The following is a 12,747-nucleotide window of genomic DNA, read 5'->3' as shown; positions in this document are numbered from 1 at the left end:
ATTTCTCTATCAGATTGTCACTGTAATATTGAATGAAGTCTTTGGTTCAGTTAGCCCACCATCTCCTCATACTAGTGATTTCTGGTTCAGAAGAAGGTTAAAAACAAAGAACATTGAGCCATTTGGATTCTCAAGGTATTTTTATGATGTGAAGTTGGACTATACGCCTTGAAGATACTAACACTGTTGTTTTGTTTTTTAATTCATACCTGGTCATTGCATTTAGTATTGTGTTTTTCATAATGTAGTTACCCACTTTAGGAAGAAAGGGTACTGTTTGATCTCCTTTAGTACCATTGAGAAAAATCTAGAAGTTGTTGGTTTTTGCATTTCTAGGCAGTGAAGAAAGAATTATTTGGTTCTAGATTTTTGAGTTTTTAACATCTGTAACTTACTTCCTCCTTGTACCATTCTAAGTGAAGTAGCTTCTTTTGTCTTATTTCTTGTGATACCTCAGATCTCTCCTTCCTATTGCCCCCCAAGTTTGAAATCCCTTTTCAAGTGTCTCATTATACTTTTGCTTCTACTTGCAGGATTATCTGACTGATCTGATTACCAATGACAGTATTACCTTCTTTAGACTATCAAAGAAGATGTATCCTCACAGGCCTGTACTGATGGTTATAAGCCATGCTGCTCCTCATGGTCCTGAAGATTCAGCCCCTCAGTACTCACAACTCTTTCCTAATGCCTCAGAACACATGTAAGGAAAAAGCAAAACCATTGATTGATTTTCAGGTTCTGGAATATGGAAGTTCTGGGTACCTCAGGGGTAACAATGTTTTCTTTGTAGTACTCTTGGCATAACTTTTGTCACAAATATGTAAGAAGAGTTTCCAGATTTTTTTTTGGGTACCTCTTCAGACTAGTACAAGCATCTTGAGAATGGCTACTGCATCTAGAACTCAGAATGGTAGCTCATTGAGATAAATGGGAAGATTAATGTTGAATTCATTGTTCATTGTTACAATCTATTTGGAAAGTAAAGAACTTTTTATTCTGAGTAGGGTGATCAAAATCTGGTTCTTGGGCTATAATCTCTTCGGGGGAAGAAACTCTGTCTCCTTGTCCTTACTTCTAGTCTATAGTACACAGCATGTGCAGCACCAGCATCATTTCTGAATGAGCTGCTGTGTCTGTACATGATCCAATGCAATGTCTTGAACAGATCCCAAAAGCAGTATCACCAGGTTCCTGAAGGAACATGTTCTCTCCATGTTGAGATGTTTCTTTTCTATAGCATAGAGACATTTTGCATGTACCGGTCTTAATGCTGCATTACAGGTATCTCCTCACATGGAGGTAAAATGAATGCTTCTCCCAAATCACCCCTTGACGCAAATGAAAACATTCCTATAGTTTTGTAGCAGCTGGCTTCATGCCTTACTTGATGTTCAACATCTGTAACTTTCTTCCTATATGTTACCCCTTCCCCCTCCCCTTTTAAGAGGAATTCTGTTTTACTTTGGGTTTGTGGGGGAGCTGGGAGCTAGTGGAAATAATTGTCAGTTGGTGGCCAAAGCTCCTCAGGCCTAGCCGAAAGTCCGGTGAAAGCCATTTGAGCTTTTTTGTTGTATTTAAAATAGAGTCTGAGAGAAAAAGCTTCTTTTGTTCTATTGTCTGGTTATTGCATAAGGTAGAATTATATATTTCATTGTTTCCTGCTGTGTCCAAGAGAATCTGTGGCACAGATATACCGCAAAGAAGTGTTTCTTGTTTGTTTGCCATTTTATGCTCTTTCATTTTCTTTGAAATGAAAATTACAGAAATGCCCAATGAGCAACTTCTCATGGCTTATATCCAGTATTGACCTTAATTTTATTAGGTTCCTTTGGAAGGCATTTGGATCTCAGAGATGATTCTCATGCAACATTCTGTAGCAATTTACTTCCTAGCTGAATGAAAAAGGAGGGATTGGAGCAATGAAAAATACAGACTATATACATCTGTTTTTCTTTTGCTAGTACTTTAAATTTTATTGTTCACACAAATTAGGTTTATCTTCATAATTATATGTAATTACACTTTTTTTAAAATTTTAGGTGACTTTTCTTACATTGATAACAATTACACAGGAAGTATCACTTTGTGAAAAGAAGTTTTGTTTGTAAAAAAAGAAATTATCCTGGTAGATTAAGGAACCGTGTTTTTCTTTTGGATATGAATGTAAAGCAGGATTTTATGTACATCTCGCACAAAGAAATTAGCAGTTGTCTTCTAAATAAATTTTCTAAGCACTGCATAACAATAACGATGATGATGATGATAGTAACCTGCCAGAGTTTTCATTGGCCTGTGTTTAAGAGTAAATGTAAAAGTGCAAAACATGTGCATACAGTAAGGGAATGATGCAAATTAGTTCTCTATTTCCATTTTTCCTCTTGTTCCCAGATTTCAGGTGATCTCAGTGACAGATAAATCTGTCACTGATAAAGGGTTTCAGTCTGTTCTTACTGTTTCATTGTCACGTGGACATTGTAAGGAAGGATCAGAATGCTGGTGAACAGTTACAAATTGCCCTAAAGCAGTAAGCAATACCCTGAACAAAGTCTTTGTCTAGTCCCCAAAGCAGAAGGCACTACACCATGTGTTATGACCCTCCACGTTTTCCTGTGGCAGCGCTGGTGAAGTCTGTGAGTGGATTCTGTGGAAAAGAAGAGCTAAGGGAAAGCGGGATGGTAGTGCTTGGCATTGACTGATGCACATACTTCATCATGTGGCATGGCTAGTAATAGCTAAAAGCCAGTGGTATGGATTTCAGTCAGGGTGCTGCATTGCTTCTGAGCTCTTGTATGTACTTGTGTGACCAATTAATGCTATTGTCTTGATTTTGTACCATGTTCTGGCTGGTGTGACCATTCTGCCCTATACTGCAGACTCTCCATCTCATTCTATAGAGCTCCTTTCCATGTGCATCTGCAGTCTTGTCTTGTTTGAAAATTACTCACAGAACAAATCTCTCAGCTATGTGGTTTTCCTTTATTGCTGCCTATATTTTGAGCTGTAGAGAATGTGGCAGCTAGGCAGTTTAACAGTGATCAGAAATGTTACCTCAATAGAGGGTGCATTTTACCGTCTTCTTCAAGGTCAATTGCAATACGTCTGGGGCTTCCCTTCTCATTCAAAGAAGTTGTCTCAACTTCTAGGAATTAATTAATTTTTGTATTTTTCCTAAAAGGCAGACAAATCTGTTAAGGATTAAAGGGTTACATTTGTAGTAATCAAAGAAAATTGTGGGCTTTGTTTGGACTAAGTAGTGGGACGTTTCAAATCAGCCAGGAGGTCACAAAGTAAGCAGAAAAGGTTTTTGCAAAGCATTTTTGATTCATTTTGGACATCACATAGCAACGGTTTCCATAACTGTCAACATTTTCAAAAAGGCAATGTCATTATTTCAACCACAGTAACATTTTGAAATTCAAGAGATTATTAACAATGCAGACAGAATAGGCACCAGCCCTTTCCTCCTTGTATGAAGAAGCCTCTCCTTGCCACCTATGCACATTTTTCACATAGCATCTAACAGAAGCTATTAGTTTAATATTTATATTAAATCTCACAAGACTGTCATATTCAGAGATGCATTAGATATGCAGTATTTTGATGAGAAGTTTCAACTTACGTTATTTTTTAGCTTAATAGCTTAGCTTGCTGCTCTGTTGTCTATACAAAAACAAAAGTAGAAATTTCCCAAATAGGAATTTATCAGGAAATTCTGTTTTGCTAAGAGGAAAGTAAATGTATATTTGATGTTTTTTCCTGAGTTACTGTGTCACTCTCTCAGTTTGTGCATTTGCATAGACTGAATTTATTGCTTTGAATGAGAAAAGGAAGCCTAACCAAATTATGTAGGAAAAGTAGTTTTTAATGTTTTAGACTCTATGTATGAGCCGTGATGTGAAGAAATTGTAAAATGTGGTCTTTAATCTGAAGTGACAAGGAATAAATATAGCACATAAGAACAGTATTTCTTGCAAATGTAAGCTATGGTAATAACATTTGGTGAGTTGGTGATGCAGAGAGTTGATGTCATGGTGGTAAAATAAATCTTTTATTTAGATTCAGCTAAACTGAAGTGATATAATTATGCATAGAAAAGTGATTGCTGTAGCTTCCAATCATGTGAAACTATGGACAGTATTTTCCTCATCACTTTAATTATGTCACATGACCATGAGAACTTGGAGGGACAGTGTGATTCCAGGGGGACATTGAACCAGGTTCTTGGGATTTTTCAGGGACTTTAAGCAAGTGAGTAGGTAGCTGGAATGAGTCTTCAGAATACAGCCCTATTTCCTCATCCCACTTTTCTTCACAGGTCTTTAAAATCCAGTTGTGTGTCCACTTCTGCAACTTACATGCAATTGGACACTAGTAGGCTGAGTGCCTGTGGTCTTCTGTTGTATAAGTGTGAAAATATTCCAGTAACTAGTCATGCTGTACTCTTAAAAGCTGTTAAAGAACATAGTAGAACCTTTACAGCAAGTTCTGTAGTTTTTTTAAACAACTTGCACCAGATGTAGTATTTGGTGCTGATGTGGGCAGAGTGAAAACGAAGCAATTGCATGAGCAGAAACTCTGTAATACATGCTTCCTTGTGATCATACTTGTAGAGTTAAGACTTCTGAGGGTAAGTCTCTTGGCCTTGAAATGTATACTTGTTAGTCTGAAACCACTGGAAAGATAAGGTTCGTTTAATATTTTCATAGGTTTTATTCCCCCCAGAGTGGTTTTTGTTTTCCCATGTTTCAGAACCTGTAAGTAGACGTTTCAAGAGTAATCTTAATATTTTCTTATGCACCTCAGATAGTACTTCCTATAGTGTTGATCAAATAGAAATTAATATTAATTACTATGACTTTTTTCTACTTGGCTAAAACATTGTGGCTTTTCTCTCTATTCCATAGTACTCCAAGTTACAATTATGCTCCAAACCCAGACAAGCACTGGATAATGAGGTATACTGGTCCCATGAAACCTATACACATGGAGTTCACTAACATGCTACAGAGAAAGCGCCTGCAAACACTCATGTCTGTGGATGACTCTGTGGAGATGGTAAGATTAATAGTCAAGTCACTTTTGTTTTGTTTTTTGGCTAAACAGGTGCCGGTTTCTTGAGTTAAACTCCACATTGTCCTTCATACGAAGATAGGAGAGAAACAAGGAGGAGGAGTGTTTTAATAGTGTGTAATTCTCTCACCTCTGATCATTTTGTCTCTTTATTCAATGTGTAAGGTTTCTCATCTCCTAAAGACAGGTAGTTGGGTGGTGTGAACAAGCTGATTTCTGGTCACAGAAACACTACTGATAAAGGGAAAGAGAAACAGATTGCCAGAAAAACTACACATCATAATTCCAAAAAATGAATCCTCTGATAAAGAAAAAGTCATCCTACAACCTGTTGGGAGTAACTACCTAAATGTGTGTCTATTTTGATCCTGTAACATTGAGCTTCTGAGAGAAGAAGAAAACAGCAGCAAAAAGTGATGATACAGGAGTCCTAACTGGAATGACCCCAGGGTAAACCCATCCCAGGACGTTAAATGCTGGAAGTAAATAAATACGTAGATTGGTACTTTTAAAATTGTCATCATATAATAATGAGATTTCCTAATGCAAACCATGTGTCTTCAACAAAATACCTGGATTCCCTAAACAGTATACTGAAAAAGAATGGTTTTTCAGGTTTAAAGATGTTGCAATTTTTCTTCTTATCTTTTGACATTCTTATTTAAAAGAGGTAGAACATAAAATTAGAGGAATCCTCTAAGGCAAAAATGAGATTATCTAGATATTGTTGCATAAGCTTGTTACTAGTATCATTACTGATTTAGGCAAATATGATCTCTGCTTCATGTTAATGAAGCAGTGTAGATGGATCAGATAACATCATTAGTGGAAATTGGTGATTGTACTGCGCAGTTTGGATTTTCTGTTAAGTAAAAAAAAGGGTTTCACTTTGGGTGGATTCACTGCAGGCAAAATCAGTTAGATTGGTTTTTAGTTTTAATTACCAAATTAGCTCATTCTTTTTCTACTGAATTATATGTGTTAATAGTCTTTCCAAATTAAAAAGAAAAAACAACAAAAAACCTCATACACTCAGAAAAACCAAAACAAACAAGAAAATAACAATCCCCCCAAAAAAAACCAAACAAAAAACCTCCAAAACAAAAACTGAAAAAAGCCAAACCAGCGAACAAAACAACCTGAAAAAGAATCAAAAAATAAACTCCCAAACCCAATACAACAACAGTTTTTTTTCCTGTGCTGATGTTTTGCACCTGTGTGAAGCACCACTTTGCTGGTATCCCACCGCCTCCTCACCATTCTCAAGGGAAAATGTCACATAAAAATTGATCTATGATGCTCAAGTTGGTACCTTTCACATAGTTTCTTATGTAAATCAGTAGAAGCATTCACATTTAAATCTCGTAACTCTCCCTAGTGAGAGAGTATGACTCAGCAATTTTTATCTGGAAGATATTTTGCAGATATTCTGCATAATGGGGAGTCATTTGTCTGAAGGCAGGGTTGTTGAGTGCTGCCTGAATACATGTGAAATTCAGAGGGCTGTCATTTTCTTAAAACTACTTGCTGCAAGAATGAGATAAAAATTGAGAGAAAATTTCAAAATTACACCTTGAAACTTTTATCTGTTACTGCATGTGTTTAGTACTGTCTTGACAGCTCTCATGCAAAATGCTGAACACAAACATTTTTGAAATGGATGCTAATGTGTTTTACCTTCAAACAGAATTTTGTCTTGTAATAGCCACAATATTCAGTTAGTAAAATTTAAATGTGATTATGTATTATTCAGATTGATAACCCAGTGCCATCCTTAGCTGTTGTTATTTTTGTGTTGCACACAGGCAGAAGGTGATCTCCAGCATTCTACACGTAGAGCTACTCAGTGGAATAAATTTCATATTTTGTTTTGCTTTTTTTCAGATTTACAATATGTTGGCTGAAACAGGAGAACTGGAAAATACGTATCTAATATACACAGCAGACCATGGTTATCATATTGGGCAGTTTGGGCTGGTGAAAGGGAAGTCCATGCCATATGAGTTTGATATCAGAGTTCCTTTCTATGTCCGAGGACCAAATGTGGAGGCTGGGTCCTTGTAAGTTGTTTGTTTTTGTGTGTGTTTTGACCTGAAAATTTCATGTTCCCATCTCTAGTTGTATTGACCTGGCAGCCAAATGGAGGCACAAAGTTCTACCCATGCTGCTTCTCTCTGGCAGAAAAATGTCTCTTCAGAAAGCAGAACTGATAGCACAGGATGGTATAACAAACTCAAGGCCACTGCCTTTTTGCTTGCATGGATGTGCAGCACAAACCCTACTCTTTTGTGGATATAGTTGAAAAATCCCTTTGAATTTTGTCCAATGTAGGAAATGCTTGCATTCTTTTGAAGAGTGCAAATTATAGACATAACGGTCACTTTAAAGTTTTAAAATATACTGTATAATGCAGATAATTATTGCTGAACATTGGAGTCACTTGTTTCAGTTTATAAAGACCAGTTCGTATATTATCACCCACAAAATATTCTATTTGGCTCATTCTTTGAGACTACATGGTTAGGGCTGTTTGTTGGATGCACACAAGCATGCAGACTATAACTGTTAATTAAAATGGTAACTTTGATCAACTAAAAAATTAAGCAAATACACTTTCTAAGCAATTATTTCAGATAGCAAATACATGCACTTAGCTAATTATTTTGGACAGAGTGCCATAGATTGCTGCCTAATATTTATATCAGTGTGCATGTTTTAGCGTAATTAACATACACAATTTTTTCTTTACAACAGAGGAATGGATCTAGTGTGAGATATGATAACAAATAGTTATTGAAAACATCTCATTCCATATGCTGGTTAAATTCACTGTTTCACATTATCTGAAGGCAGAAGAATGTTAAATTCTGTAGATTTTGCACTGTTTCTGATTTATTTTCAGCAGTTGTAAATGTGAGAAAAAACAATATTCTCTAAGAGCAGGGAGGGATTCCTCATTTGCGATTAAACATATTACCACAACACTGGAAGAGTTTTGTCTGCAGCAGAATTTCAGCCTTCTAAAAACCTACTCTCTTTCCCTTTGGCTGCAGTTTTTGGCCTTCCTGGAGAGTCAATGCTAACACGCTGAAATGACTGAGCTAGTGCTTCTGCAACATGTAAGGCTAGAGACCAACCACACTGTATCTACTGTAGTTCAAGGATCTTTACACCCAGATATCCATAAAAACTCTGAAACCTTCCCACTGAATTTTATTTTTTGAAGACTTCTGAAGATGAAAACATGTTTCTATTACAATTGAAATAGTCAACCTGACAGAACCTTAGCAGAACAGAGCCTGTCACAGTAAGAGTGAATAGGAAGAGCAGGATAAAACACTTTGGAGAGGGAATACATCACATAATAAGTTGATCTTCCATCTCAGTCTTATTTTCTTTAAATGGTAGAACTTCAGTCATCCATGTTTTGTGTGAACCTTATGTTTTTCCAGCAGAATAATTGTCATGACTCCCTTTTGATACCAGGGAAATTTTAATAGCGATCACAGTAGCAAGGCATTACTATCCGCTCATTTCTGTTACCAAATATGCTACATCATAATTATTAGTAATTAAGATCAGGCTCTTGTCAGTGGTGTTTGCTTACCCTCTCAAAGATGTCGTAATTTTTAAATAGTATCTCATTAAATAATGTGACTTTAGCAACTTTCTTCTGTCCTGTATTTTGAGATGGAATTCTGCACTAACATGTATTGCAGCCCATCTGGTCCCGTGCTTCCTTTGTGCCTGCACGTTGTAACACAGTGATTCTATATGCTTAATGCTGCACAACACTGTGTGGCAGTATGCTCATTTTTTCCCCTTATTTTTAAGTTGAGGGCCTTTCTTGATTTTTAATCCTTGTTTTTTCAAAGAAGTAATGAAAGGCAATAGCCTTTCAACAACTGATCGACAGTATTCCTATATGTAATATTGTGAGTAATTGCACACCCAACTTAAAATACATGGGGGAAGTAAGTGTTCAGGCTCCAGGATAAACCTGATAGGAGATACAGGAGATACAGCTAGGCTGGGGGGAGAGAGGCTGCAGAGCAACTGTGGAAAGGGATCTGGGAGTCCTGGACAGCAGAATGTGGAATATGAGCCAGCAGTGCCCTGGCATCAGAAGGGCCAGCTGTATCCTGGGGAGCATCAGGCCCAGCATTGCTGGCCAGGTAAGATTGTCTTGCTCTGCTCAGCACTGAGGCAGCCTCACTTTGAGTTCTGGGGACAGTTTGGGGCACCACAGTATTGGAAGGATATAAAGCTATTTAGAGAACATCCAAAGGAGGCTACGAAGATGCTGAAGGATTTGAAGTCTTGTGAGGTACAACTGAGGTCACTTGGCTTTTCCAGCCTGGAGAAAAAGAGGCTGAGGGAAGAGCCCATAGCAGTATACAACTTCTGTGTGAGGGGAAACAAAACAGTAGGCAGCAGCACCTTTTCTCTGGTGACTAGTGGGAGGACTCAAGGCAATAGCATGAAGTTCTGACAGGGGAGGTTTGGGTTGGGTATTAGGAGAATGCTCTTCTCACAGAGGATGGTTGGGTTGCCAAGGGAAACAGTCATGTCACTGAACCCACCAGAGCTCAAGAAGCATTTTGGACAATGCTTCCAGGCACAATTTGGGATTCTTGTGGCTATCCAGGCTTGTGCAAGGCCATGAGCTGGACTCGGAGATCCTTGTAGGTACTTCCCAACTCAGGATGCTCTATGGTTCTTGAACATAAATGGAAAACATTTCTGCAAAAGTGGACCTATAGTAAAACCAAGTCACATGATTCAAAATTTTGGGCATTCATTTAGCTGCTACATCCTGGGCTGGATGGATATGAGTTCATATATCAGAACTAGATGCTCATATTTAGCTGTGACAGTTCAGTGGGTTAAGGGATAGAAGTTGTCTGACTACTTGGGAGTCGATGCCAGTACTGTATCCAAATTTGAAGTCAGTTTTAACTCATGTATTTGAAGTCAGTTTTAACTCATGTACTGTTAACTAGTGGCTGAGGAGTGTTTGCCATACTGTGCAAAGTACCAGAGGATGGCTCTTTGTAAGTTTATGCAAACTTGTGCCTTTCGAAAGATTGTTTTAGTTCAAGCTGTTATTTTCTCTCCATTTTTTTTTCTTCATAACTGTTCCCCTGTTCTGCTTTTTTCTTCATTCCTTTCTTGTTCTGTCTCATACTGTAAATTAGCAGGCACTTTTAGTTGTTACTAATGCATAGCAATACATTTCTCATATTCTCTTCAGAACATGCCTACTGTAATAGGAACTGAGGTACTCATTTCTATACTTGATTTTGAAACAGGTAAAGCATGGGCTATCTGCCAAATCTGCTATTTAAGAAAGACATCAGGATATTTGTCAGACATTTTGATTCTGTAAGACACCCAAACAGTTTTTCCAATGTTTTTTAAGCCATTTTTTGCAAAAATTAACTAGCTTTACCTTGTGAACTACTTTGCTTTCTCAAAAATGTTTTGCACTAAAGTTTTAAATATTTGTATTAGTCCCCTTGAGGTTGTGCAACTTATCTGTATATTATATATTAATTCCCTTCATGAAAAAGAATCAGACTGTGTCCTCTTTTGTTTGCAGGTGTCACAAAATAAGCCTTTTCAGGTCCTTGGACTCTGTGGAAGTTGGAGTTGCTTGGTATTATTGTATAGACTTTAACTGTTTTGTCGTATTTTTTTCAGGAATCCTCATATTGTGTTGAATATTGATCTCGCACCCACAATTCTAGATATTGCTGGGTTGGATATTCCGTCTGATATGGATGGTAAATCCATTCTTAAGCTGCTGGATTCTGAGAGACCAGTAAATAGGTAAGAAATTGAAATGTTGCATGGGAACAAGAGACTGAACAGGTGTTCAGCAGCATGCAGAAAATTTAAAGGAAAATATAATAAAATCACCATCTATCTGAGTACATAATTCACTGGAAAGTCTGAAGACTGTTTGGCGTATACAACTCACTTCAGTTATTTATTTTCATTTTGGCGTGTTCATATTCTAGATGTATGGCATACATGGCATCTGTATATACTAAATGTAGTCTATGTAGAAGTGAGAGGGTTGCACATGAAGGTCTTTAGCTACGTAAGTTATAGATTTAAATGTCTTTGTGGCATCATTTGTAGCAAAGCATTCAATATTGAATAAATAGTAAAATAATTGAAGGTGTTGGTTGTGTATCAGACTATAATGTAAAGACAGGCTAGCGTTAAAACCTACACTTTTTGTTTAAGACTTTCCATAAGTACTTTCATTGGAAAAAGACTGAGGAAGAGAATTAGACTTGCTAGAGAATGCTTACAAGAGAAAATCAGCAGAAAAAGGGAAGGAGAACTATTTGCTTTACGAGTGACTGGGTGGAGGGAAAGGGAGAATGGAGTAACTGCTTTAGAATGGGATACTTTTTGGGTAGATGCAGGGTAAGAGCCCAGATTTGAGTCAGGAAATCCTGATTTAATTTGTGATCCTTTGAGAACAAGGAAAATTCCTTGTTAATCCCAGTTAATCCCTTGTGCCTTAAACATGCTTATGTTGAAGAAATTGTACTTGTAAACTAGTTGAGGATTTTGTTCCTGTGAGAACAACATGTCCTGTGGTTTTCAGTGGAGAGGTGTGTGTTACTGCTTCATAGAGCTGGATGTCCTCTTGTACAGTTTCATGGCATGTTTCTTGTTGGAATTAGGCGTGGGAGAGAAAATGAGGCATAACTTGTTTACTGCTTTTGTGGGAATCGCATCTTCCTCTCTTCGTTTCCTCCTAGGTTTCATTTGAAGAAAAAGATGAAGGTGTGGAGAGACTCGTTCCTAGTGGAAAGAGGGTAAGGAAAGTGTTAATCACAAAGCTCAGTCTTTTAAAGTAGGAGGATATTGAATAGCTGAAGCCAAAGCAGCACTCTGTGCAGTCTAAAGCCATTTAGCTGTGCCAGCAGGGACATGACTGCAGTCTGCCTAATGGCAGTGATTGTGTGATCGGAAGGAATGCATGGCCTCTGCCTAGAGCCTGCATAAATGTGCTCTTGTGGTGGGGGCAGGGCAGTTTACTTGGAATGAGAGATGGGAAGGCATCCCATTTTGCTTTCAGCTGCTGTCACCCACCCTCCTGCCTGTATCATGGGATTATGAATAGCCCTTGCTCTCTCCATCTGCATCTGCTGACCATTCCCTCTGCACCTCTGCCTTAATACATAAATGGGGGCATGAGGGGTTTGCAAAGTGTAGAATGTGATGTGGTCTCTCTATACTGACAGTTGTCACTGCCTGTCACTTAGGTATGTAACACAGTTTTACACGTTTTTGTATGCTCCCTGAGAGCAGGACATGAATAACTTGTGTGTTATTGGATAGGCTAAGTGCTAGTTTCTACTAGCACTTCTGCGCTGTTAATGTTTTGACTACGAGGGATGCTATGGACTTGGAAAATAACTACTCCTCTGAGTCCTTTCAGCTAATTGTATTTGTATGTTGGAGTTGATATTAACATAAGCATATTTTTTTATTCTTTTCCAGTAAACTGCTGCATAAAAGGGAGAATGAGAAGGTAGATGCCCAAGAAGAAAATTTTCTACCCAAATACCAGCGTGTGAAAGACCTCTGTCAGCGAGCTGAGTATCAAACAGCTTGTGAACAACTTGGCCAGGTAGGGCATTATTACCC

At 37.8% G+C, this 12,747-nt stretch overlaps 1 protein-coding gene across 6 annotated transcripts in view; it reads left to right on the top strand.

The window, feature by feature from the left end:
* The window catches only part of SULF2 (sulfatase 2), a 91,471-nt gene that overhangs the window by 50,011 nt on the left and 28,713 nt on the right, over nt 1–12,747 (top strand). For all 6 annotated transcript variants that reach the window (XM_033074902.2, XM_033074905.2, XM_033074903.2 and 3 more), the window contains exons 5-10: nt 534–703; nt 4,908–5,058; nt 6,958–7,133; nt 10,777–10,905; nt 11,856–11,912; nt 12,601–12,730. In XM_033074902.2, the coding sequence (XP_032930793.1) occupies nt 534–703; nt 4,908–5,058; nt 6,958–7,133; nt 10,777–10,905; nt 11,856–11,912; nt 12,601–12,730 (813 nt within the window). The remainder of the gene's footprint in view (nt 1–533; nt 704–4,907; nt 5,059–6,957; nt 7,134–10,776; nt 10,906–11,855; nt 11,913–12,600; nt 12,731–12,747) is intronic.

The sequence above is a fragment of the Catharus ustulatus genome, chromosome 17 (assembly GCF_009819885.2).
Source record: "Catharus ustulatus isolate bCatUst1 chromosome 17, bCatUst1.pri.v2, whole genome shotgun sequence".
In the NCBI taxonomy this organism is placed as follows: domain Eukaryota; kingdom Metazoa; phylum Chordata; class Aves; order Passeriformes; family Turdidae; genus Catharus; species Catharus ustulatus.
Note: the sequence above shows the minus strand (reverse complement) of the source record. Positions and strands in the feature narration are given on the sequence as shown.